This window comes from Agelaius phoeniceus, chromosome 13 (assembly GCF_051311805.1).
Source record: "Agelaius phoeniceus isolate bAgePho1 chromosome 13, bAgePho1.hap1, whole genome shotgun sequence".
Lineage (NCBI taxonomy): Eukaryota > Metazoa > Chordata > Aves > Passeriformes > Icteridae > Agelaius > Agelaius phoeniceus.
In genome coordinates this window covers 18,788,151-18,814,538 of record NC_135277.1, presented here as the reverse complement: position 1 = coordinate 18,814,538, position 26,388 = coordinate 18,788,151, and the positions used below count along the sequence as shown (strand labels likewise).

The following is a 26,388-nucleotide window of genomic DNA, read 5'->3' as shown; positions in this document are numbered from 1 at the left end:
TCCTGTGCCTGGGTTGGATCTTCTCTACCAAAACTGATAATATTCTTAGTCCTCTTGTTCTGCTTGTGTAATAACCTCTCTGTATGTAACTGCCCCAGGAAGTTTGCTAAACTCAGGGAATGCCAGAGCTGATCTGACTCGTGCCCAAGCAGTATTTTATTCTGTTCCTGTACAGAGCAGGTGATTTTATTCTCATTTTCCCAAAACAGTTTTAATCATATTTTTGGGTAAGATCCAACCCAGAGCAATTCAGTCACAAAAAGCTGGTCCCAAATCCCTGGAGATGAGTGGGGATCACAATAATTATCATAAAACAGTTTGTTTAGGCAGCTGAATTGCTTTTCAATACCTAAAGCAATATTTGGTTTGAGAATAATTTTCTGTCCAGTAACCCAGATAATAACAGCAAAGAGTGGAACAGAGACTGGGATTTTACAATGGCTCTGAATTTAGCTGGACTGCTACAGACTGACAGAGCTGTCGTGTTCTCTTAAAAATCTTCTTTGGGGTTATTTTGCTGTAACAGCTTTGGGTTTATTCCTTGGAAAACCAAACCTGGAGAAAGGCAGCCTTCAAGTGTATTTACCTGGCAAGCAGGAGCTGCAGCTGATTCCTGATGCTCCTGAAGCCCAGCAAAAGTGCCCACAAAACAGTCAAAGCTGCTGCAAGAAAAGAAATAAATGAGTAGTTTAACTTAGGACAGATTAAATCATAATGGCTTGAATTCCACTTGTTCCTGGTACCTTTGCCCAAATCTCCTATGAGATACAATGAAGCAGGAAACATTTCCAAGTGTATATTCACCAAAACACAACTCTTCAGAGTTTAAAACTTTAAAAGCCAGAACATAGCATGGAGAATGCTGTCTTGTTAAATCTAAATTTTGCTTTCACCCAACACCAATGGATGTTTGCATTTCTGTAAGCTGGGACTTGTTTTATCGAGAATTTCCAGGGAAGCAACTCTTTTGCAGTCTGTCCATCTTTCTCCCTTGAGTGCTCTTCCAGCATTTTTGCAGCTCTTTGGCATTTTTGCAGCTTTAAGTGGAAAAGCTCACAGCAGGAGAAACTGAACTTGTTGTACCTTGGGAAGCATCCTCCACACTGAAGTTGTGACCTTAGAGGGGACCTGTGGGTCCCTCTGTCCCAGCATATGGAGAGGGGAAAACTGGCAACATCTCCAAGGAAGGATCAGCAGTTCAGCAGAAATAGACAAGTTAATCTTATATTTTAAAATAGTCTGGATCTGGAGGAAAGACAAAGGAGGCAGAAAGTTTGCCCAAGCCCCAGAAGTTTCTCCTTACAGAATCTCCACTTTCCTGCTCCAGAATGAATCAAGATAAAAGGATTTTTTTGGAAGTGCTCAGCCAAAAAACTCCTGGTGGCAGAGCCAGCTGGGGCTAACAGCAATCCTGGCTGGGCTGCTCAGGGCTGCAGATTGGTATTTTCAATTGGAAAAAAAAAAAAAAAATCCAGTCCCCTGGAAACTGAAACATCCGAACTGCAATTCCCAGCGGGGGAAAGAGGGGCGAGGAGGGAACCTGGCTGCACTTTCCTGCCCCTGGAACAGGGTGGAGTAGAGGAAACCGAGGGTTAATGCAGGTGGGAAGCATCCTCCCCTCGCAGCCCCCCGCCGCAGGGACCGGGGTGGGGGTGCCACCCCCTCCCACCACCTACCTCCCCTACCTCTATCTCCTCTACCTCCTCCTCCTCTTCCTCCTCCTGCTGCTGCTGCTGCTCTTGCGGGCGGCTCCGTCCCGCAGGGCGCTCTTATAGGGCGCGGGCCGTATGTAACGCGCGGAGCGCCCGCCCCGCCGCACTCCCGCCGCCCGCAGCGCTACCGGTGAGGCCGCAGCGGCACCGGGGGGACCGCGGGCACCGGGGGCACGGCCCGGGAGGGGATCGGGATGGGAGGGATGGAGGACACGCGCGTGGGGGACAGGGAGGTGGGATGGCGGGGGGGACGCGTGTCCTGCTCGCGGGGCAGGGACACTCGCGATCCCTGCTTGTGTCTGAGGCAGTGGTGTCCGCACCTGGGAGGATGGCTGCGGGACCGGGGCCACGCGTGTCCCTGCCTGGGACCGGGACCGGGACCGGGGCCACGCGTGTCCCTGCCTGGGGTCGGACCGGGACCGGGGCCACGCGTGTCCCTGCATGGGATCGGGACCGGGACCGGGACCGGGGCCACGCGTGTCCCTGCCTGGGATCGGGACCGGGACCGGGACCGGGGCCACGCGTGTCCCTGCCTGGGAGCGGGACCGGGGCCACGCGTGTCCCTGCCTGGGAGCGGGACCGGGGCCACGCGTGTCCCTGCCTGGGATCGGGACCGGGACCGGGACCGGGGCCACGCGTGTCCCTGCCTGGGAGCGGGACCGGGGCCACGCGTGTCCCTGCCTGGGAGCGGGACCGGGGCCACGCGTGTCCCTGCCTGGGACCGGGACCGGGGCCACGCGTGTCCCTGCCTGGGAGCGGGACCGGGGCCACGCGTGTCCCTGCCTGGGACCGGGACCGGGGCCACGCGTGTCCCTGCCTGTCCGCGGGGTCGCACCGCGCGCGTTCCCGCCTGCGTTGGAGCTGCGGGCCCGGGAGTGCGCCCGACCCCTCCGGCCCCGCGCACGCTGCGACCTGCGGGGCTGGGGCTGTCACTGCTGCAGGGGACAGCGGCTGGGGCTGTCACTTCTGGAGGGAACGGGCTGGGGCTCTCGCTTCTGCAGGGGACAGGGGCTGGGGCTACTCCTCCTCACATCCCGCTGTGGGGACACGCTGCGATGGGGCCGTGCCCAGGGGATGGAAGGGTCGGGCTGTGTCCCCCCGTGTCCCCATGCTCCGGGTGGTGAGCGAGCACGGTGAGCTGGAGCTCAGGAGATGGAAGGGTTCCCATGTCCCCATGTCCCCATGCTCCGGGTGGTGAGTGAGCACGGTGAGCTGGAGCTCAGGAGATGGAAGGGTCGGGCTGTGTCCCCCCGTGTCCCCGTGTCCCCATGCTCCGGGCGGTGAGTGAGCACGGTGAGCTGGAGCCGTGCGTGGCCTCACCTGCAGGGTGCGGTGGAGCCCCGCACATCCATCGCTGCCGGGACAGAGCGTGTCCCTGCCAGGGACAGGAGACAGCGCGGGCACAGGCAGAGACCCCTGATGCTCCTCCAGGGCACGGAGCCCCTGCTGTGCCCTGGGGCACTGGGGGAGGCTGGGGACACGGCTCGTGCAGATTGTCTGGGGCTGTGCACACCTCTAGGACACTCTGGGACCCAGGGCTGGGGACATGGAGCCAGGACTGACTGAAATCCCAGGACTGACTGGGATGTGGGGGAAGGTGGCAGCCCCCAGCTGTGTCCCAGCAGCTCTGGGAAGAGATAGAAATGAGCTGTGGCTCACAAGGACCATAGGGATCAGGCTCCAGGCTCCTGGAATGCCTTGGATCTGCTGTGCTCTGGGTGACCACACAGGTTCTGCCGTGGGGCTGGTGCTCTCTCAGGATGCTGGTGTGTCCCACAATCCCAGGTGACCTGTGGCTCCAGGGAGAGCCCAGGGGACTCTTGGAGGCTGAAGCCCAAAGTTTAGGGGAGCCTACATTTAAATCTTTAAAATCTGCTGGGATCAGGTGGAGCAGGAGGTCCTTGCTCTGTGGGAAGCTGTGTTTGCACTGACACATGGTTTTTGGGGGGGTGTGAAGCTCCAGGCTCTGACAGGACACAGGGATCCTCTCTGATGGGAGAAGACAAGTTTAATCTCACTAGATGCAGAGGGAAGGAGTGAGTTTCCAAAGGTGGCACAGGGAATCTCTGGAAAAGCAGAGTCTGGAGGGCTCATCATTACAATATTCCTGGGAAGCTTGACAAGGCTGTGGAAATAACCCAAACTTGCCAAACTTTCCCTCGGCAAGCTGCACCATGGGCTTCAAGGCCCAGTCTGTGAGATGACCACTGTGACTGTATCACCCTGGCCATGATCCAGACTGGAAAGCCTGCAGAGCCTCGGATTGATAAGGCAATGAGTGGATTTTAATTCCTGGGTGTAAGGAGATAAAGGGTTCATGAGAACCGGCACGTCATCTCACGGCTTGGGACAAGAGTCATTCCCACACCTGAGGACAAGGGAGGTGTGCTCAGTGACAGAAGGAATTTGAAAACACTTGTTGTGCTGGCACTCTGTGAGAAGAGCCAGGGGGAAAGGGGAGGTGACATGTGCTGTGGCTGTGGTGATGTGCTGTGAGCCTTGGCTCTGCTCTGTGTCTCCTGAGCCACGTCTGTGGCACCTTCAGACCCTGCTCTGGATGGGGGGCAGCTGCACATTTGGAGTCAGGAGGAGATAAATCCAGCTGTGTCTGATAAATCCAGCTGTGTCTCTGGGATCTCCCTTTCTGCAGCACTGGAGACCTCTCTGCACAAGGCAGCAGCTGCTGTCCTGCCCAGGGAAGGAGCTGCTTCACCAGGCAGAGCTTCCAGGCAGGACAGTCCTGTCCCTGTGGCCATGGTGACAGCACTGTGCCCCTCTGCCAGAGATCACAGGCACCTCCATGTGTCACTCACTGGGAGCCAAACTTTCCTGTTCTTTGTACAGAATGGTGCTCACAGAGCCTCTGGTTCCCACCAGCTGCACAAAGTAAATCTCACATCCCCCAGACCATGCTCAGCACAGGGCTGTGGGGTGGAAAGGATGGAAGAGCTGTGGTGATGGTCAAGGAGCGTGGAAATGTCACTTCTTGAGATACAACTTATTTTCTAATGCAAAAAACCAAAAGTACAGGAATGTCTGGCAGAAGGACTGACCACAGGTTACATGCTCTGCTCACAGCCTGGTGATGAGTGCTTAAATTGATGAATGTAATCAGTGTGAGTGCAAATGATAATATTTAAGTCTCAGATCAGTTTGTTTTATTTAAGTCAAAGATCTCTTTGTTTTCCAAGCAGACAGTTCAACATGGGATCGTGTTTTGCAGTTTGCACCACTGGGAGTTATAGGTGAAAAATCCCCACTGCAATTCTCAGTAAATCAAATATAAAACCTACAAGGCTGCTGGAAATGTGTAAGCCTTTCCAAAACCAGGTTTTATTTCAGTTTTAATTAAATTAATGAAAAAAAAATTAAAAATTAGAAACATCAATTTGGATGTGACAGAGTGATGTAGAAAAAGCTGAAACCTGTGTGTTGCTGCATCTCTTGGCAGCATAGCTCTTCTGAAATAGTGCTGATCTTTGGATGTACACTGAACCAGGGACAAAGAGCCATATTTAGTGGAAAACCCTGTCTTGGAGTTAAATTCAGGTTTGGCATTTCTGTGCATGGAAAGCAGTGGTAGGTGGAATTGTCACATTTGTGACTCTAAGTCACTCCACAATTCAGAACTGAGAATCCCTCTCTTCTGCCAGGTGTTGCCTGGGATTTTAAATGTTCAGTTCCCAGTGGTGGAATCTGCTCTGGATCCAGGGTTTTTGTGGAAAGGGGATGGTAAAGCACCATGAGAAAGGCTGGTCAGGAGGGATGGCCATCAGGTCAGCTCAGAGGGGATCAGATTGTCCCATCACACACTTTGGGCTGTCTGACTGAGTGCTGAGGCTTTTCCATCATGTTCACAGCTGGATTTGCTTGGATGGGTCAATGCAGGGAAAACTTCCAGCTGAAAAGTGCCTGTTTCTGTTATGAAGGGTTTTGTGTAACAGAGCAGATGGTGAGCTGTGAGTTTGCACTGGGACACCCCAAGGCAGGGCCACTGCTCCTGCTCCAGCAGAGAGGGGTTCTCAGGCCAGCTGACACATCCCCAGGTGATGGGGTCTCACACAACTCCTGCCAACTTCCCAGAGCCCAAATCAGCAGGCACTGCTGGTGGATGATGGCAGCAGTGAGGTTTTACCCAGCAGCACAAACCACAAGAAGGAGCTGAGGTTTGCTCTTTCCACATTTCCAGCCTCTGGGAAGAGCCCACCTGCAGCTCCCTCCCTTCTCCTCTCCATTTGCAGCTCTCTGCTTCCAAGGACTGATGGAACCTGCAGCAGCGATGCTGAGCTTGGTTGTGGCTCTGGTGGGAACATGGACCTTGGGGGGTAAGTGTGATTTGGGGAGGGGAACCCAAGGGGAGATCCTGGGGAGTTGGTGCCCCTCAGGGGAATTTCCTCTGACCCCAGGACATCATTTCAGAGCACCCTGTTCTTGTGGAGGTGTCTCTGCCCCCGGCAGGGTGAATGGAACCAGGTGGTGTTTATGTCCATTCCAACACAAATTCCATGATTCTGTGATGCAGCTTGTGAGGAGTTAAGAAAAAATTGGAGCAAAGTGCAGGTGGAGAGACTGCCCTATGGCAGCTGAGTGCACAGCTCGTTAGCTGGAGCTGGAAGGCTTTGCTAGTATTAGCAAAATAAAAAGTAAAAGTAATAAAAATTAACATGAAGGAAATAAGGCTGATGCAAAAGTGCCAAGTATTTCCTTGACTCACATGGACATTGTAGGAGTCAGAAGTAAGGAGAGGTTTCTGATCCAGTGAGAGAAAGAGAAAAGGAATGTCTTTTGGGATTAGACTAGTGGTGGCCACAAATTGATCTGGGAACATCAGGATCACACACATGAGTTTCTAATTTTAGCTATTGTCCCTCAAAAGAAATGTAAAACTCATCTGAAAACCTGCATAATTGGGAAGTTTCAGAAAGAATATGGGAAAAAAATCCCAATATAAATACAATTCTCTAGTGGTGATGCTTGTTCCATGCTTTTTTCTTGCTGCTCATGGGGTGGGTTCTGTCTGTCCCAGGAGCCCAGGAGAGCATCTCGTGGGAGGTGCAGCGCTACGATGGCTGGTACAACAACCTGCAGCACCACAGCCACGGCTCTGTGGGTGAGTGCCAGGGATGGCAGGGGTGGCATGGGCAAGGTGAGCTGCTCCTCGGGCACTGGGCTTCCTGACCTGAGCCTGAAGCAGGCAGGTCAGCAGATAAAGCCACCTCTCAGGGGTCCCTAGAGGCAGCTGAGAGCCCTGTGGGAGCAGCATGGAGGGGCCAGACTGCCCATGTCTGGCATTGCCACATTTTGCTGCTGCCCTGGTCATGCTGGTGTTGGGTCAGCCCCAGAGCAAAGCTGTGCCTTTATGAGATATCTCAGAATAGACTCAGCTCTTCTCAGCAGGTGTTTCTGTGGTGGTCAGGGATCCCAGAGCTGCAAAAAAAACATCTTTAGCCAAAATCAGCACACAGTTCAACAAGGATTCAACACAAGGCAGAAGAACTCATGGTCCAGGCATGCTGAACCTTTGATTTTCTGCCCTACCAAGAAGTGATACCATGTACTGGGAGAGGCATTTGGGATTTCCCTGTGCCATTGGTGAACTGTTTCCTCATGCCTACAGCCATGGGCTCAACTCTAGATGTCCCTGAGCCAGGGACCAGGACAGATCAGGCAGGATCTTACTTAAAACACTGAAGATTCTGAATCCTCATTTCTGGCAGGTTGGTCACTGCTCTGGTGACACACTGGCACAAAATGCAGTGGCAGTTGCACAGCTTGGAGTCTAAAGGGCTCTCCCACATGACATGTGTGTCACCAGCCTTTAGTAACACCAAAGCCTGACAGGAAAAACCAGCCCTGACAGACCAGGTCTTCCTCTTCTAGAGTAGACAGATCAGACCTTAACTTTTGGAAACGGACATACGGAAACGAAGCCACAAACTAAGGCAGGAATTCAGGATTTCCCCCAGTTCTGGGGAGCTCCAGTAAATGGAGCCCACCACACTGGTGACAAGGTTTTTAAAATCAGTGAGAAATGACCTCCTGCCTCTGGGCCTTTCAGTTTTGGGACCAGCAGTGTATGCAAAATCAGGGTGTTTCTCTCTCATCTTCACACTTGTCTCTGGCTGTTCCCTCTGCTATTCCCTATGGTGCTGGAAAACACCACATAATCTGTAGGATTACACTGTTAATATGGGGCAGCTCAACATCACTCCAGTTACTCACTGGAGCACCATCCCAGACCTTCAGGAAGCAGCAGGGAAGCACACAGACAAGAGAAGGACAACTGGAAGAGATGAGGGTCCCTCCTGGCTCTAAAAGTACTGATTCCAGTGTTGCAAGCAGTTCTGGGCGATGCCACCAAACCTTGGATGTTCTTGGCCACTCTGAGAGCCCACGCTGTCACAGACATCTTTTATGAAAAATCCTTTCTTTAAGATTTTTCCTTCTGAGAAGCTGAGAGGCCTCAGGAACAAAATGTAACCAATGGTTATCTGCTGCTGTGGAATGCAACAGGTGCATCTGGGATTGGTCTCATGTGGTTGTTCCTAATTAATGGCCAATCACAGTCAGCTGGCTCGGGCTCTCTGTCTGAGCCACAAGCCTTTGTCATCATTCTTTATTATTCTACTCTTAGCCAGCCTTCTGATGAAATCCTTTCTTCTATTCTATTAGAATAGTTTTAATATAATATATATCATAAAATAATAAATCAGCCTTCTGAAGCATGGAGTCAGATCCTCCTCTCTCCCCTCATCCTTGGACTCCTGTGAACACGGTCACACCACGCCATGCTCTCGCTGTCCTCTGGGACTGAGCACACATCCACGTGTCCTGCCATGGCTGGGTGGCACAGCACCCCCATGACCCAAGCTCCCCTGTGTTTTGGTGCTGCAGGAGCCAGGCTGCTGCGGCTGCTGCCGGCGCGCTTTGCGGACGGCGTGTACCAGGCGCTGCAGGAGCCCCGCGTGCCCAACGCGCGCCAGCTGAGCACCGCCCTGGCACGGGGACCCTCGGGGCTGCCCTCCCGCAGGAACACCACCGTGCTGGCTGTCTTCTTTGGTAAGACACGGGGCCTTACACTCACTGCAAAAACTGTGGTTTGGGTGGAAAAATGTTGGTTTGTCACACACCCAAGGCTGTGCATAAGAGCGCTCCTTGCCCAGCGCTCCGCAGCAGACCCACGTGTGGATATCAGACCCGGCAGACACTTGTGGATATCACACTCCTTGGGTATTGCTGGAGCCCAGGACATCCCTCTGGCTGTCCTGGATGGCTCAAGCCCCTGCCAGGGGGCTCAGAGACCTTGGCACAGAGCCCAAGACCCCTGTGCCTTTGATTTTGAGCCATGGAAAAAATGACCAACCTTATACGAGGATTTACAAGCCACAAAAGTTTAAGTAGAATGATAGTTAGTTTGTCACAGGGTGGAAAAGTAGAATTTTGGGGTTTTTAGAATGGGGGTTTGGGGTCCCAAGATGGAGAAAGTTGGGTGTGCCTTGCCCTTTTTTCTCCTTCTTCCTAGCCTCCATCTTCTGGGTGATGGTGGCACTTTTGGATTGGTTTAGAGTAGAAACTCACTGTCTGACATAGGTGATAGGTATTGGGAAATTACTGTAAGTAGTGTACACATAGTTTTTAGTATAAAAGATAACTGAAGGTGGTCAGTGTGCCTCAACCCAGACAGACCTTGGCAGGTCCGAGAAAGAATGTTATAGATAACAGAAAATAAACAACCTTGAAAACCAGAACAGAAGAATCCCAACTCCTTCTTTGGTTGCCAGGCTGGGAAAAGAAACTCTCTGACACACCTGGGGGTCATCCTGACCACAGAGACCCCCGAGAGGATATGGCTTCACCACAGCACTGTCCAGCTAGGAGAGTTCCTGTGGGCTTTTGGTGACCTTTTGCCAGTTGACCCAAGTGCTGATATTTGTCAGCTGGGAATTTCCTCATTTCTTCTAGCAGCGGAATTGCCCCACGGCAAAAACACCGGACAGATGCGATAAGAGCCGTGCTGGGCTACTCTGCTGCAAGCTGGAACAGTTTTTTCAGTCTCCCAGGAGCTCAGCGGGGTCTTAGGTCTCCAGTCTTAGGTCTGTCTCTGGGAAATCATAGAATGTTTGGGTTGGAAGGGAGGGATCTCAATGGTCATCTTGTTCCAGAACGCCAGGTTCCTTCCAGCCCTGTTCAGCCTGGTCTGGGTCACCCTGGCTGCTCGTGGTGGTCCCCTCAGCCTGCCCACAGCTGCCCTCCTGCTGCCCTGCTCCCGTGCTGGCAGCTGCTGACCACACTCTGGTGTCTGCCAGGTTTCCACGTGCTCTTGGACATCCTGGAGACAGAGAAACCCGGCTGTCCTGCTGAGTTCCTCAACATCTACATCCCCTCTGGAGACGCCGTGTTTGACCCTGCTGGCACTGGAGACGTGGTCCTGCCCTTCCAGCGCGCGCGCTGGGCAGCAGAGACGGGACAGAGCCCCAACAGCCCCCGGGAACAGGTAGGTGTGCTCTCCTCTGCTCTTTGCCTTTTGCCCAAATTCTTCTCCACCCACCATTGGGGTCAGTAACACCCAATATAATTTACAAAAATAAAAGGAGAGCGCTACTACATCCCTAAAAATACACATCTCTCAAGTGTTTGAACCAACTAAATGAACCCAAAGTCAGCTTCCAGGTTTCACATTGAGCAATGCTAGTGATTGCCCAGGGTCAAAGCATTTCCTGAATGAAGAAAAGGTAATTAGGTTGGTTAATTATTGCACATTGTTTTTATTAATTATTTTAAAAGGTAATTAGATTAGTTAATTATTGCACATTGTTTTAGGCACCAAGTCCTGTCTTTAATAATGTATCACAAAGCTGAGCTGGCACTGTCACAAAGTTGTGGTGAATTTCAGAATTCCCTGAATTTCAGTAATTTAGGAAAATAAATTCAGTTTTTTCCCCAATTTCTCTGGATTTTGCTATTCTGCTTGTGTTCCCCAGATTTTTCTCATGCTGGAGATCTCCCCAGCCAAAATCACCAAAGTGAAACATCCCCCTAAACCTTTCACATGACAAACCCTGAAGAGACCTGTTTAACAAGTCATGTTTTTATCAATATTAAAAAGCTTAAAAAATTGGAAACTCCAGCATGTTTTCAGAATAAAAAGCATGTTTCCATGTAAACATTTGGCAGGGGAGATGTTCAACATGCTTCCAGGATAGTGGGTCTTCCTACTGTGAGATCAGAGGGGAAAGCTTTGGTGTTCCCAGTTTCCCCAGAGATGGATTTAGTCCCCTTCCAGCCTACACAGGGATTCACAGATGTCTGCTTCTGGGCATAGCCAAAATAATTGGGGAAAAAACAATCCCAAATGTAATTTTGAAAAGCCTGTACCTGGTTATTTCCTCTACCTGGCACTAACTCCTGAAGTTTGCGTAGAGATTGTCTGTGTATGTATTTGCTTTCTGAGAGCTCATGTTAAAATGAGGTTAAAGCAGCCTGCTTTGCAAGAACAAAAGAGACAGACTGGGGCTTTCCAGACCTCTTTTTTACACCTTTCCAGTGAAACCCTGGCCCCTGTTAATGCCTCTTCCCTGTGCCTGCCCTAGACCAACGGGGTGACGGGCTGGCTGGATGGCAGCTCCATCTACGGCCCCTCTCACTCCTGGAGCGATGCCCTGAGGAGCTTCCAGGGGGGACAGCTGGCAGCAGGGCCCAGCGGGAGCCTCCCGAGGCAGACGGACGGCAGGGTGCCCATGTGGAAGGCACTGGATCCATCCACGGGACAGGGCGGCCCCCAAGGGATCTACGGTAAGGGTGGCATCCCAATGGCTCTTCATCCCTGGCTGGGAGCAGGGGGGCCTGGAGCTGAGCCCAGGAAAGGGGAAAGGGCAGAAGATGCAGAGAGGCAGGATTGGTGGATCAGGAGGGCTGTGGGGGAGCAGGCAGTCTCCCAAGGGGGTGGGAGATTTGAGCCCCAGCAGGACACGCCAGAAGCTCCAGAGGCCACATGCCAGGTGGCAATGTCAGAGAGCAGCTCTGATCCCAGCTGAACTCCTCTGGGGAAAGGGATGCTGCTGACACAAACCCTCTCAGCTTGCTTTGAGTTCCTCACCTGCCCAATATTTGGTCATGCTGGGGGCCTGGTGCTGTTTCTCACTGGCCCAGGTTGCTGGTCTGGCTGGGGAGAAGGAGGGACAAGGGGACAAGGGGACACTGGGCTGGACCCACAGGGCTGGGTGAGCTCCTCCAGGGACAAGGGGACACTGGGCTGGACCCCCAGGGCTGGGTGAGCTCCTCCAAGGACAAAGGGACACTGACTGGACCCACAGGGCTGGGTGAGCTCCTCCAGGGACAAGGGGACACTGGGCTGGGCCCACAGGGCTGGGTGAGCTCCTCCAGCCACGGGCAAAGCTAGACCCAGCGGTGACAGCCCCAGTGACGGTCGTGGTGGCTCTTGCAGACCTGGGGAGTGCCTGGGGGAATGAGAACCCCTTCCTGCAGGCTGAGAGCATCGCCTGGTTCCGCTACCACAACCACGTGGCCGCAGCCCTGGCCCAGCAGCATCCTGCCTGGTCTGATGAGGATCTCTTCCAGCACGCTCGCAAGAGGGTCATCGCCACCTTCCAGGTGAGGGCTGGGACCCCCCAGCTCTGCTGGGACCCCCAAGATCTTGCCTGGTTCTGCCCTGACCCACTTTCCCTGTTCCCTAGAGCATCGTTCTGTACGAGTGGCTGCCGACCCTGCTGGGCACACGGGTCCCTGAGTACCCAGGTGAGGGTGGGCAGGCAGTGGAGGGCTGGGAGCAGGGCAGGGGGACCAGGGGAGCTGGTGGGTGGGGAGGGAGAGGGGCCTTGGCTCCTTTTGCCTCCAGCCTGGCTGCTGCCCCACAGGTTACCAGCAGCACCTGGACCCCAGCATCTCTCCTGAATTTGTGGCAGCTGCCAGGCAATTCCTGGCCACCATGGTGCCTCCAGGAGTTTACAAGAGGTAGGAGCAGCCTGGTGGGACCATGGGACTGCAGTGCCCGTGTGAGGGGAGGGAGTGCCCAAGCTGGGCTGGTGACTGGGAACGGTCATTGTTGGGATGGTCGTTGGGGAAGATGAAAGAAAGCATTATAAATATGATTGTCTAGCAAAAGATTTTGAGAATATAGAAACTATAAGCGAAATTGAAATGAAAGCAAGCTTTGAGATGCCTTAGTTACTAAACAATTGAAAAAAATAATTTGACCAGCTAAAAGTAATCCCCTTTTAATGAAACAATACCCTCTGCTTACAAGCAAGTCCAAAAGTCAGAGCAGACCCTACTAACTAAGCAAAAAAAGTCCAAAGAGTAATTTTTAAAATTTAAAATGTAACACAATCTAGTAGTGTAATAATTCTTATAAACTGTATGTAAATACTATAAAATTTATATACTGTACTAAATGAGTTAGCAAAAATTAGAATATTCAACACAAAAAAGATTTATTGTATTGTAATAAGAGCCTCTCTCTCTTATCCTCCTTTACTCTCTCTCTCTCTCTTTCTCTCTCATCCTCTTTACCACTCTTTTCTTTCAAGCCTGTGAGCTGTGGCTGGCAGCTCCAAGCAGGGCCCCTGCACCCACGCCCTTTACAATAAATCACAAATTCCACAACCTAACATCCCAAATCTCTCATCTCCATCTCTCCCAATCACCCTACCCCCCGTCACTCCTGCAGATGGTCTCTGTCCCTTCCCCATGTCCCAGCTGAGACAGGCAAGCCCTGGCAGCTGCAGGCAGCCCTGGCTCAGGCTGTGGGCTCAATCCTTCTCTGCTGTTGCAGGGACGCCAGGTGCAGGTTCAATCCTTCTCTGCTGTTGCAGGGACACCAGGTGCAGGTTCAATCCTTCTCTGCTGTTGCAGGGACACCAGGTGCAGGTTCCAGAACGTGTCTGTCTCCGGTGCCTCTTTCCCAGCAGTGCGGCTCTGCAACAGCTACTGGAGCAGAGAGGTACAGGGCAGGGAGCACGGGGGTCCTGAGGATGTGGCAGGGGGGCTTCATCCCTCACTCTGTGTTATGGGGCACTCCACAGGGGTCTGTAAGGGAAATTGGGTGCAGAGCATGACAGCCAGACAAGGGGTGAGAGCTCCTCCCCATCCAGCATCCCCAGCCTTCAGCTGTGTCAGGCCCAGACCTCGAGGCTGAGCTGATGTGGAGAAAATGAGCCTGGAAGAGATCCCTGGTTCCCCTACACCCCTGGGGGCACCGGTTCAGGGTTGTGGGGCTGCTTTCTGTCCTCCTCCCTTGTGCAAGAGGAATCACTTGCTCTTCCTGTGCCTGTCAGAGCCCCGGGCTGCAGCAGGCAGAAGATGTGGACGAGCTCCTGCTGGGGATGAGCTCGCAGATAGCAGAGCGGGAGGACAACGTTGTGGTGGAAGATCTGCAAGGTCTGTACTGCAGCTGTGCCTTGGGCAGGGTGGGGAGGCAGGTCCCATTGCCTCCTTCATCAGCACCCAGCCACACAGCTCAGCCTCTTTCATGGAGGTGCAGAGAGCTACAGACACACAAAGCATGTGCCCCCACAGATTACTGGTACGGGCCCCTGAGGTACTCCCGCTCCGACTACGTGGCCAACTGGATCCAGCGAGGGAGAGACTTTGGCCTGCCCACCTATAACCAAGTCCGGCAGCGTTTTGGGTTGGAACCTCTCCAAAACTGGTCAAACCTTGCCCCACACCTGGAGCCACAGGTAACAGGGCAAGGAATGTATGTGGGACAAATGGTGATGGGTTGTTCCAGGCAGGAACTGAATTCTGCAGCTTCATAGGAAGATCAGTGCATGTCCTGCTCTGGGTGATTTTCATGCCTGCAAGGGGGTAACTGTGTAATTTCATGGCATGAATAAACCATCCTGCCCCAGTGCTACACTCCTGTGCCACCGGGCACTCTGCTCTCCTAGAGCTGAGATGCCCTGGGAGTGATGCTCAGCTGCTCAAGTTCAAGCCATGGGCTCCAGGCTGTGTGAGGCTCAGCATCCTCCCAGCCCACAGATGTGTGTGGTGCCTGGGAAATGCACATTCCTTACACCTCCTAAGGCTTGCCAACACTTCTGGTGCCCTGGCAGAACTCCCTGTGCTCACCGATGTGTGGTGGGGGTTTCTCACCAGGTCCTGCAGAAGGTTGCTGCCCTGTATGGCAACAACCTGGCTGGGCTGGAGCTGCTCCCTGGAGGCATGCTGGAGGCTGGTGGCTCCCTCTTCTCTACCATCATCCTGGAGCAGTTCCTGCGCCTGCGTGATGGCGACAGATTTTGGTTCGAAAACACCAAGAATGGGTAATGGCCTTGTCCCTGTCTGGGAGCTGCTCTGCAAACCCCAGTAACACATGAAAACTGGAGGACAAAGCATCCTCCAGCTTCCTCACTTCCCTCCCAATGCTGGTCAGTGACACCTGGGGTAACCACTTGTCTCCATGTCCTTTTCCCCAGGCTGTTCACAGAGGAGGAGATCAGGGAGATCCGTAACACCACCTTTCACAGCGTGCTGACTTCTGTCACCTCTGCCAAACCCACAGAGCTCCAGCCCCACGTGTTCATTTGGAGACAGGGTGAGTGCACCCTGCAATGGGAGGGCACAGGGGGGGACTGGCTCCTGCCAGTCAGCAAGGGAAACAGAGCCATCCCAGTGACACAGCTGGTGAGAAAATGGCACAGGGAACACATCAGATTTGGAGTTTCTCAGGCCTCACACCTGCTATGACCCTAAACCAGTAAAATGGGCACAAAATGCATGGGGTTGCTTGTGAGCAAGATGTTGATGCATGATGTAGATGTTGAAAGAGGGCTGTAGTGCAGGCAGGCATGATCCCAAGGGAAAAACGCACATTACTGTTTGGCAAAATGCCTTTTCCTCTTGGAATCTTGCCACATCTTCCCATTTACTGTAAGCATTACATGTGGGCAATGTTCCAGACCTTGCAAGGTGCTTTTATTCCCTTGGTGTGTGTTCCTTGTTGTCACACCAGGAGGACTTCCTGCAGCATCCAGATGAGTGTAGGTTCTGAGCCCCAGATTGCTCTGGCCCAGGTCAGCCCATCCCAACAGGAGAGGGGATGGTGCTGAACCTGCAGAGCACTTGAGTCCATTTCTGTGCTTGGTTTGCTGTGGCAGGCAAAAGTTGAACCCAAACCCAAAGGCTGTCCCCAAGAGGTGGAGTTTAAATCAAGCACTCCAGCTCTGCACTGCTGGGTCACTCAGCCATGACCCCATCAACATCTTAATGCAGAGGCTCCTGGGGGGGATGCAGGTGAGCTGGGCACAATGACACTCACAGCCTATTTCCCCCTTGCAGGGGACCCGTGCCCCCAGCCCCAGCAGCTGACAGCTCAACTCCTGGCCAACTGCACGCCCATGATGGTGCTGGACTACTTTGCAGGCAGTGGCGCAGGCTTCGGGATCATCATCGTTGTCCTCTGCTGCCTGCCCCTGGGTTTGTCACTCTGTTTCCTCTTCCTGTCACTCTCTTCCTCTTCCACCTCTCCACCAGAGAGAGGGGCTGAGTGCACATGGACAAAGCACCTCCCAGCAGGAGCTGCTGAGTCCTGGTCTCTGCTGAGGTGCTTGAGCTGGCAGGGCCCTTGGGCACCAGGAGGGAGCCAAGGGGGGTAAGGAGCTCTGTGGTCTCTCATGTGTGACCGTGTTCACAGGGGTCCGAGGATGAGGGGAGAGATGAGGATTTGACTTTATGTTTTAGAAGGCTTGATTTATTATTTTATGATATATATTACATTAAAACTATACTAAAAGAATAGAAGAAAGGATTTCATCAGAAGGCTGGCTAAGAATAGAATAGAAAAGAATGATAACTCCAAGCCAGCTGGGCTGTGATTGGCCATTAATTAGAAACAACCAACATGGGCCAATCACAGATGCACCTGTTGCATTCCACAGCAGCAAATAACCATTGTTTAGATTTTGTTCCTGAGGCCTCTCAGCTTCTCAGGAGGAAAAATCTTAAAGAAAGGATTTTTCATGAAAGATGTCTGCAACACTCATGCCCCTTTCTCCCCTGTGTCCCCAGTGACTCTGTTTGTGGCCTGGGTGGTTGCTGCTCTCCGCAAGAGGGATTTCCAGAAGCTGCAGAGGAAGCAGGGCACCAGCGTGCGCAGGGAGGTGTCGGGCGAGGCCGTACACGGTGAGTGGCACTGGCAGCCCTGCGGTGGCATCTGGTGCTGCTGCTGCAGCCAGGGCACTCTCTGAGACAGGGCTGGGCCTGGGGCTTGTACCCACATGGGATGTAAGGAGGAACTGGTTCCCCAGGAGCACAGTCAAGCAGTGGGACAGGGAGCCCAGAGAGCTTGGTAGCCCATCCTACCCAAGGCCTGACCAGAAACAGCACTGAGCAGCCTGACGTGGCTGGTCCTGCTCTGGGCAGGAGGTTGGGCAAGATACCCTTCCAACCTGAGCTCCTTCCAACCTGAGTCCTCCTGTGCCCTTCTAACTCCAATCCTCCCCAGACCACACCTTGCCTGAAGGAAACCTGTGCACAGCAGTTGCACCAGTAGCTCCAGGACAGGGACAGTATCCCCCCCTCACTCTGCACACTGAAAAAATCCTCCCTGCTCCATAGCCTGTACTCCTCCTGTGTCCATGTGCTTGAGCTCTGCAGTAAGAGATATCATTATTCCTTTAAGAGACCTTCCTGGTCATGAAATCACTCCCAAACTGCCTCTCAGTGCAGGAGGTTCTGAGATGAGCAGGAACCTTTCCAGCTGAGTCCTGTGCTCTCTCCCACCAGCCATGGAGTGGCATGGGCCCAAGACAGACAACTGTCCCGTCTACATTCAGCTCCAAGCTGAGAAAGTGCTCAAAGTGCTGGACAGCAGAGGGTCTGTGCTCCGGAGCATCAACCTGAAAGCCCAGCCAAGAGTGGAGGTGATCCTCTCCAACAACAAAGGGAACAAAGCTCTGCTCCTGAAGAGCCCCAAGGAGTATGACCTGGTAAGTGCCATGGGTGATGGCACCTTGCTCTGGACGCTCCACAGTCCTCTGCACCACCCAGCTGGGGGAACTGGGAGCACTGTAAGGCCTTGGAGGGAGGTCGTGGCCTCCTGAGTACCACCAGGTCCAGCAAATGCCATGGAGCTGAGCCTGTGGTGATCACAGCCAGTCTGTGGGCCCTTTGCAGGTGCTGCTCTTCAATGGGGAGGCCGAGAGGAGCATCTTTGTTGGGAAGCTCAGAGACTACTTGAAGGAGAGCAGATTTGACCTGCATCTGTCTGAGATGAAGGAGCAGAGCCTGATGAAACGGGCAGTCACCCAGGAGCAGAGAAAACAAATTTTAGAGACTTTCTTCAGGCACCTGTTTGCTCAGGTGTGTAGAGGTGTAGCAAGCCCTGCTGCATGGGGGAAGGTATTTCTGTATTGGTTAAACAATGAACATTGGGGCTGGTGCTTTCGGGAAGAGCTGGTAAATCATACACAAGGAAGCTGCCAATATTTCCAGTAAATACATTTTTCTCTGCAGAAGACAAGGGGAGATCTCCTGCAGTGATACAGGTATCTAAAGTGGCAAAGAGACTATTGGGTGATGTAACAGGTCTCCAGAGCGGTCAGTCATGTGGAGTGTGAAAAGTCACATTGTGTAGGAGGGACATGGAATTTTCTCCATGGCATCTGCCATGAGCTTGGTGCCAGGGAGCCACCAGTCTTTGTGCAATAGGTCAGGAAGGAAACACCAGCCTTCTGCTCTGCCATCACTCACAGCATTTCTTTTGTGGGACACAACCTGCAGGTGCTGGAAATCGACAGATCCGATGCTGGGGAGCTCAGCTTTGAATCTTCACAGAAGGCAAGGGAGTCTCTCACCTGTGAGCTGAGCAGGGCTGAGTTTGCTGAAGCCCTGGGGCTCAAAGAGCACTCCATGTTCGTGGAGTCCATGTTCTCCCTGGCTGACAAAGATGGCAATGGCTACATCTCCTTTCGGGAATTCCTGGACATCTTGGTGGTCTTCATGAAAGGTGGGAGCTGGAGCTGGTTAATGCCCCTGTCTGCTGCCCTTGGACCTGTTTCTAGGCTCTGTCAGAGTGGAGGACATGATTCACACAGCAGGTCAATCTGCAGACACTGCTATAGGTTAAAATTTCCTTCACTCAGGACAGCTTCAGCTTGGGTTATGGGGCATGACAACATAAATGCGTTTTCTGGAAGATGGTTCATGAGGGGAGCTGTCTCCCACCACCACAGACACGTCAGCCCTTTCTCCTGAAGGGACATCCTGTGCATCCTGTACCTGGGAGGTCATAGCAACTGTGTCTGATATCTGATTCTCCATGAATGACCACTGGAATGGTGGATTCACAGGTGGAGGTGTTGAATGCCAGATTCAATCAAAACAACTCCCAGAAAAATCATTGTTCTGCAAAAGCACACTTTGAAAAATAATGCACAAGAAAGAATGTGTGTCTACCCAATATTTCACCTTGCACTTGAGAAAGTCAAGTGGAAGGGTGAGGCTCCACTGCTACAGGGTCCAGACACTCAAAACCAACATATGAAATAGTCTTTGTTGATGATGATAGGATCTTGTTTTTACTTTGCCTCTTCCTCTCCCCACAAGGGTCCCCAGAGGAGAAATCCAAGGTGATGTTCAGGATGTATGACATTGATGAGAATGGGTTCCTCTCCAAGGAGGAGTTTCTGAGGATGCTCAGGTACTCTCCCTCCTCTCTCCTAATGTTTTCACAATGTTTGTAGACATGTCTTCAGAAGCAGCTCCCAGTTTCCATGCTTCTGTGCACAAGTGCAACCAAGAGCCCATTTCTCCCATGAAATTGGCCTGGGACTCTGCTCTGTGTTATTTGAGGGACTCAGCTGGTATTCCCATCTCACCTCCTTGCTCCAGGTCCTTCATTGAGATCTCCAACAACTGCCTGTCGAGAGAACAGGCAGAGCAGGTGACCGAGTCCATGTTCCGGGCCTCAGGCTTCCAGGACCGGGATGAGCTGACGTGGGAGAATTTCCATTACATGCTGCGGGACCACGACAGCGAGCTGCGCCTCACCCAGCTCTGCGTCAAAGGTCTGTGGGCACTGGCACAGCCCAGCTCCTGCAGGGCTGCAGGCAATGGGCACCTCTCAAATCCTGCCCCATCAGCACCCCTACGCCAACTGCAGTAATGGGGCATCAGCTGCTGCTTCCTGTGTGATGTTTGGGCCAGTTTAGAGCCACAGGAGATTCCTAAACTTGTTTTGCACCTTCTGAATGGCTGTTTGTCCTTTTGTCTCCTCAAAGGTATCCCTGAGGTCTCCAAGCAAAATCTGCACAACTGTGTCTCCTTCATAAAAAAGAACGAGCCAAGAGGGTAAGTTCCCTTCCTTAGTGTCACAGTTGTGGCTATTCCATCTCTTCCTGTCCTGGCTCACATCTGTCCTCCACCCCAACAAATGCTCCCACCAGATGCTGGAGCTCCCAGCACTGGGGAAGGGGTGGGAAGTGCATGCTCCCCCTTCCATGCCCCATGGGAGTGGGGCTGCCAGCCCCCTCCCCAGGCACAGCCAGAAGGGGGAATTGCCTACTGTAGAGCCCTGTTGCATCCTCTGTGTGGGGATGGGAGTCCTGCATTGCTCTTCAGATGGAGGGGTTATCTTGGAGTGAATCCAGACCATGTGCAATTGGAGTTAATGCAGGCAGGCTTGCAGAAAAGAGCTGGACCCGTTCCCAGCTAAGCCTGAGATGGGAAGTGGAGAAAAGGGGTAAATTTCAGCAAGCACTCCTAGCAAATAGAACTCTGGGCTTGACATAGCTCTATTTCCACAGAACCATCTCGGAGGAGAAGAAAGACCCAAATCTGGACACTGTGAGTCACTACATGGAGCGAAAAGGCCAAGAACTGAGGAAGAGACCAGGAAGGAAGTGAGTCCCCTCACTAGCTGTGCTTTTGAGGCTCAGGCTTATCCTGTTTGCTGTTTCTCACACATCCATGTCAGACTGGGTAGCCCTCTAGTCAAATGTCGCTGCTCCAAGGAGGCGCTCATTGGTCAAGGAGCTACAGAATCCCATCTTGGCAGGACAGTGCCATAGCTGGGTCTGGGTGATGTGCCTCTACAAAAAAACCCTCCAAACAGATGAAGTGGCCATCTCACTCCAGAGGTTGGCATAGTGGCTTTTGGAGAGGGGTTTTGTCTGACAGTTCCCGCCTGTGCTCCTCCTGGTTCTCCTGGGCTGCCTACAAGCGCTGCAGGAGAGAATTTGGTCATCCCTGCTGTGGAAGCAGCAAGTATTTCTTCAAGGAAGCAGTTCAGCTGCTGTTGTTGTTGGCCATATCTTGGATTGCCTTAATTGCACCAATTAAGGAAGTTCCCCTTTTGAAGATAATTTTTTGATGGCTGAATATTACGATGAAATTTACAGTCCTCATCTACAGTTTCATTTGTGAGTCACTTCCTCCAGGTTTGTTACCAGCTTTTGAAGGCATTGTAGAGCAGGCTGACCCGAGATCACCCTCAGATGGTGTGCTCTGCAGGTCACCCCTGTTACTGATGTGACAGGGAAAAAAGGAAACCCAGACCTGGGCCCTGAGCCATTCCTTGCCAGGAAAACCTCAGTGACACCAACACTCCTGTACTTGCCAGGGCAAACCAGTACCAGCTGCGTCTGTACACGGAAGCGCGACGGAAGAAGTACGAGAGGAACAGAGTCCAGCAGAAGATCCAGGAGTTCAAGCGCTTCGTTGAGAATTACCGGCGCCACATCGTCTGTGTCATCCTCTTCTCTGCCATCACTGCTGGTGTCTTTGCTGAGAGAGCCTACTGTGAGTGCCCACCCTGCCCTGCTGAGGGGGCACGGGCTTCCTGCCTCAACGCTGGTGGATTTCCTGGGGCATGATGGGCACAACTTTGGGCAGCAGTGTCAGTCCTCCCCTGGACTGAGATCTCTGGAAGGGTCTGGTCCAATGCCCTGCTCAGAGAAAACCCTTTCCCAAAGCTGAATGAGGCTGCTGAAGGCCTTGTCTAGAGAAGGTGTGAGGGGTTCCAAGGCTGGTGATTCCACTGCCTTGCTGGGCCTGTGCTGGTTTTTGACCATCCTCCCTGTGGAGAATTTCAAGGATTCAAACCTGAGTTTTCTACAGTGAAACTCGTGCTCTTGCCTCACATCCTTCCACTCTGCATGCCTGAGAAAGACTTGCTCTGGGTGCCCATGAGATGGCTGCAGACAGCCATCTTCCCTGACCCATCGCCTCCAGCCTGAACAAGCCCATTTCCCTCAGCCTTTCCCTTTCATAGACATAGATCTATGATGTCCTGCAGCTCCCACCCATCCTGGTGGTCTCCACTGGACTCGTTCCAGTTTATGGACACCTCTCATACCATTTCCCTCAGCCTTTCCCTTTCATAGACATAGCTCTGTGATGTCCTGCAGCTCCCACTCATCCTGGTGGTCTCCACTGGACTCGCTCAGTTTATGGACACCTCTTATATTGGATTCCCCATCTGAGGCCATAGTCCCAAAGTACAGATTCCCAGGTGGACATTCTCCTCCCTGGATCTCCAAGGACACCCTGTTATCCAGCAGTTCTGGGTCATTGTGCCCCTTTCCCCACACAAACCCATCCCTGGTGTCCCGTTTTTGGTGGAGCCACACAGGTGGCTGTCCCCTTGCTGCAGGGAGGGTGATGTCCCTCAGCGCTGGGCACACGACACCTCCTCTGCTCTCTCTCCCCAGACTACGCCTTTGCATCCCCCAGCACTGGAATTGCACAGACCACCTTCGTGGGGATCATCATCTCCCGGGGATCAGCTGCCTCCATCTCCTTCATGTACTCCTACATCCTGCTCACCATGTGCCGCAACCTCATCACTGTCCTGCGGGAGACCTTCCTCAATCACTACATCCCCTTCGACGCCGCCGTCGACTTCCACCGCTGGATTGCCATGGCAGCCCTGATTTTCTCAGGTGGGTGGGCTGCTGGGGATTGCCACCCACCAGCAGAGGACCAGCCCATCACCCCCTGGCAGGACCAGACAGAAGCTTAAAGACCTTACAAAGACATAGATGCCTTGCACTACAGAAAAGGAGTCCTCCGAGTCACTCCAGGTCCCAGGGGACATCAGCAGAGTCTGACACATCTCCATCCACGTCAATTGATGCTTCTTTCTCTGTGTTTTTTCTCTTACAGTGCTCCACACTGCGGGTCACGTAGTGAATGTCTACATCTTCTCAGTCACACCTCTCAGCGTGCTGTCCTGCCTTTTCTCCACTGTCTTTACAAATGATGGGTAGGTGGAATTTGAAGCAGAGTCCAGACAAGAGTGTCCTGGGCATGGACAGAAATGAAAATGGAAACCATTAGTTCATTCTGGTCACTCCATGGTGCAATCTCTTGTCCTTCTCCAGGTCACAGCTCCCACAGAAGTATTACTGGTGGTTCTTCCAGACTATTCCAGGTGAGAATAGGTGGTTCTTCCAAACTATTCCAGGTGGTTCTTCCAAACTATTCCAGGTCTGTCCTAGCAGACAGACCTGCACACCTGTGTCCAGGATGGGCAGCCCTCTGCCCAGTCCAGTCAGAGCCCCTCTTAACTCTTCTCTCACAGGCATGACAGGAGTGCTGCTGCTCGTGGTCCTTGCTGTGATGTACGTGTTTGCCACACGCCACTTCCGGCGCGTCAGCTTCCAGGGCTTTTGGATCACTCACCACCTCTACGTGCTGCTCTACATCCTGGTAAAGGATTGGGGCTGGAAGGGAGGGATGGTGCCCATGTGCTGCAAGCCTGTAGGTCAAGTCAGTGAGATGAGATGGAATAGCTTGAAGTAGTCCCAAGGGAGATGGTAGCCCCACTCCTGGCTGCCACCAAATCATCCCTGGGGTGATGACTCTCCTTGCTAAAAGGTTCTGCTCCCTGCCCAGGTCATCATCCATGGCAGCTATGCACTGATCCAGCAGCCCCGTTTCTACATCTACTTCATCATCCCAGCTCTCATCTACAGCGCAGACAAGCTGTACAGCCTGAGCAGGAAGAAGGTGGAGATCAGTGTGGTGAAAGCCGAGCTCCTGCCCTCAGGTACCACAACATCCCAGGCCACCCAGCACCAGCCCAGCCCAGGCTCCCTGCAAGAGCATCAGGGGCTGCAGCGCTGCAGGAACATCAACATCTCAGCATCTCCAACTCAATGGAGCCCCCTCCCACCTCCCCACAGGTGTCACCCACCTGCAGTTCCAGCGGCCACAGGACTTTGACTACAAGTCCGGGCAGTGGGTGCGCATCGCCTGCGTGGGGCTGGGCACCACGGAGTACCACCCGTTCACGCTGACCTCGGCCCCGCACGACGACACGCTGAGCCTGCACATCCGCGCCGTCGGGCCCTGGACCACCCGCCTCCGCGAGCTCTACTCTCCCAAGAGCCTGGCCCTCCTCGGCACGCTGCCCAAGGTGAGCCCTGCTCAGCGTGTCACCCATGGGGACATCTGAGCCCAAGAGAGCACCTTGGCAATGGGTTGTGCCAAGCCTGAGGCACTTCGCCAGCCCTTCCAAGGCCTGGGCAAGCAGAGTCTTCTGCTAACTGCTGTCTCCCTTCCAGCTCTACCTGGATGGGCCCTTTGGGGAGGGCCACCAAGAATGGAACAAGTTTGAGGTGTCGGTGTTGGTGGGAGGAGGCATCGGGGTGACTCCCTTCGCATCCATTCTCAAGGACCTGGTCTTCAAGTCATCCATAAACTCCAAGCTGCTGTGTAAGAAGGTAAGAGTATCTGAAAGACAAGCCCCCCTGAGAGGTTGGACTCAATGATCTCAGAGATCTTTTCCAACCTAATTGATTTGTGATTCTGAGATGCCTCCTGCTGCTGCTGGTGTCTTTGGGGGTAAAATCCTCTGTGGGGTCCATAGACATTCATGGGGATGCTGGCCCCATTCTGGGCCTCATTCTACAGATCTACTTCATCTGGGTGACGCGCACGCAGAGGCAGTTTGAGTGGCTGACAGACATCATCCGGGAGGTGGAGGAGTCAGACAAGAACGGCTTGGTCTCTGTGCACATCTACATCACACAGCTGGCTGAGAAGTTTGATCTGCGCACCACCATGCTGGTGAGTCTGGGCATACAAGGGGGAGGGTGCCAGGCCATGCCATGCCAGGCCACACTGGGCTGTGCTGGGCTGTGCTGGGCCATCTGACATGCACCAATCTCTCTTTCAGTACATCTGTGAGCGGCACTTCCAGAAGGTGCTGAACAAGAGCCTGTTCACGGGGCTGCGCTCCATCACCCACTTTGGGCGCCCTCCCTTCGTGCCCTTTTTCAGCTCGCTGCAGGAGGTGCACCCTGAGGTCAGTGTTCAGCTGGGGACAGGAGGAGGTGCACCCACTGGCCATTGTGGAGGACTGGTCCCAGCCTGTCCCCAAGGTCCTGGAGACCTCAGTGGCATGTGCACCAAGAACAAAGTAGAAGGGGAATCCTGTTTTCCCTCTGGAGCCAGGCTGAGCTGCAGGAGTCAGCAATGCCCCATACCAGCCAAACACCCCCTGCTATTGCAGGACTCCAGCTGCAACCACTGACCTGAGCTGGGGGGTTCCCATCCTTCCTCCATGGCCCTGGCAGCTCCATGGGAATGGGACAACCTCCCCAAAAGCCTCTAGAGGCTGAGACAGGCTGCTCAGCCAGCACCCATGCCCAAAGCTGTCAGAGAGCAAGGGGGGGCTGGACTGTGGGGAGAACTGGTGCTGCAGTCTGACCCTTTGGCTCCCTCCTTCCCCAGGTGCAGAAGATCGGGGTGTTCAGCTGTGGCCCACCCGGGATGACAAAGAGTGTGGAGCAGGCCTGCCGGCACATGAACAAGAAGGACCAGACCTACTTTGCACATCACTATGAGAATTTCTGATCCTACCCCACACTGTTCCACCCTCTGGCTGCAGCTGCATTTTGTCACCCTAGCACCTAGCAGCAATACTTCCAGTGGCCAGGGCCCCAGGCTCCCACCCAGCACCCTGCCCAGGTGAAAGCCATCCAGAGCCGAGTGCAGGGATACTGAGACCCACACAGCAGAGACCTGTGTGCTAGTAAAGCCTTATCATCCCAGCACTGCCCTACATGGCCCCAGTGAGAACCCCTGAGCCCTGCTACCATCCACACATCCCTGCAGCCCCACAGGCAGGGTCATGATGGTGTTCCAATCCAGTTAAACCCAGCTCTGCTCCCTTAATGGCACAGGACAGAGCTTCTGCTCTGCTGAGGGACTCAGGGAATGTCTCTGACCAGCTTTGGGGAGCAGCTTGGTGCCTGCACAACCTGAATTCACAGCACTTTGTTCCAAGACCCATGTGGTGAACAGATGGGGTGAGGAGCCAGCAAGCTCCCTGCTAGCCCTCTTTTTGAAACAGCTCTCCTCACATACTCTTCAGTGCCTGCTTGTTAACTCTCCAAGCCTTCCCTGGGTTTGCATAAAGTCTTAGTTGTGTTTGCATTGGCTTCTTCCAGCAGTGTCAGTCCTTCAATCAGGAATCAGTTGTACTTGTTCAAGTAATGCCTGGCTTTGCATCACTGCTGCTTTTGCAGGCTGTGGTTGAGCTCAAATAAAGCTGATTGAAGTCTTCAAACACTTTCTTGCCTCCTGTGGTTGGGTCTTGGTCACCTGGGGACTTGTAATACCTGTGGCATAGTGCTGGCCTTGCTCCTGGCACAGAGCATTAACTCCAGCCCACTGGAAAATGGGCCAAGCTGGAGAGAGTTTCCCCTGC

General features: G+C 53.3%; 1 protein-coding gene across 2 annotated transcripts; it reads left to right on the top strand.

Annotated features, from left to right (window-relative positions):
- Positions 1-5,958: 5,958 nt before the first annotated feature.
- DUOX2 (dual oxidase 2) lies at positions 5,959-26,247 on the top strand. Of its 2 annotated transcripts, none has more exons than XM_054642095.2 (33): positions 5,959-6,037; positions 6,739-6,822; positions 8,607-8,771; positions 10,019-10,206; positions 11,303-11,504; positions 12,157-12,323; positions 12,407-12,467; positions 12,587-12,683; positions 13,584-13,671; positions 14,006-14,108; positions 14,247-14,410; positions 14,829-14,995; positions 15,149-15,267; positions 16,011-16,148; positions 16,740-16,853; positions 17,457-17,659; positions 17,847-18,032; positions 18,453-18,678; positions 19,278-19,371; positions 19,563-19,738; positions 19,952-20,012; positions 20,477-20,572; positions 21,292-21,470; positions 22,382-22,612; positions 22,836-22,935; positions 23,054-23,103; positions 23,254-23,381; positions 23,568-23,721; positions 23,858-24,090; positions 24,239-24,397; positions 24,588-24,743; positions 24,853-24,981; positions 25,410-26,247. In XM_054642095.2, the coding sequence occupies exons 1-33, from the start codon at positions 5,974-5,976 to the stop codon at positions 25,530-25,532; spliced, it is 4,605 nt and encodes a 1,534-aa protein (XP_054498070.2). In that variant the 5' UTR covers positions 5,959-5,973; the 3' UTR covers positions 25,533-26,247. The 2 variants fall into 2 exon arrangements, with proteins under 2 accessions (XP_054498070.2, XP_054498069.2); XM_054642094.2 differs by having other exon boundaries at positions 19,952-20,021.
- Positions 26,248-26,388: the final 141 nt, after the last annotated feature.

What these genes read in the sequence shown, in the direction of transcription:
- DUOX2 (XM_054642094.2), top strand. Translation starts at nt 5,974, where the DNA reads ATGGAACCTGCAGCAGCGATGCTGAGCTTGGTTGTGGCTCTGGTGGGA. An exon ending in CCCCACACCTGGAGCCACAG is followed by an intron (nt 14,411 to 14,828) that starts GTAACAGGGCAA and finishes GTTTCTCACCAG; the next exon opens with GTCCTGCAGAAGGTTGCTGC. An exon ending in CCTCTGCTGCCTGCCCCTGG is followed by an intron (nt 16,149 to 16,739) that starts GTTTGTCACTCT and finishes CTGTGTCCCCAG; the next exon opens with TGACTCTGTTTGTGGCCTGG.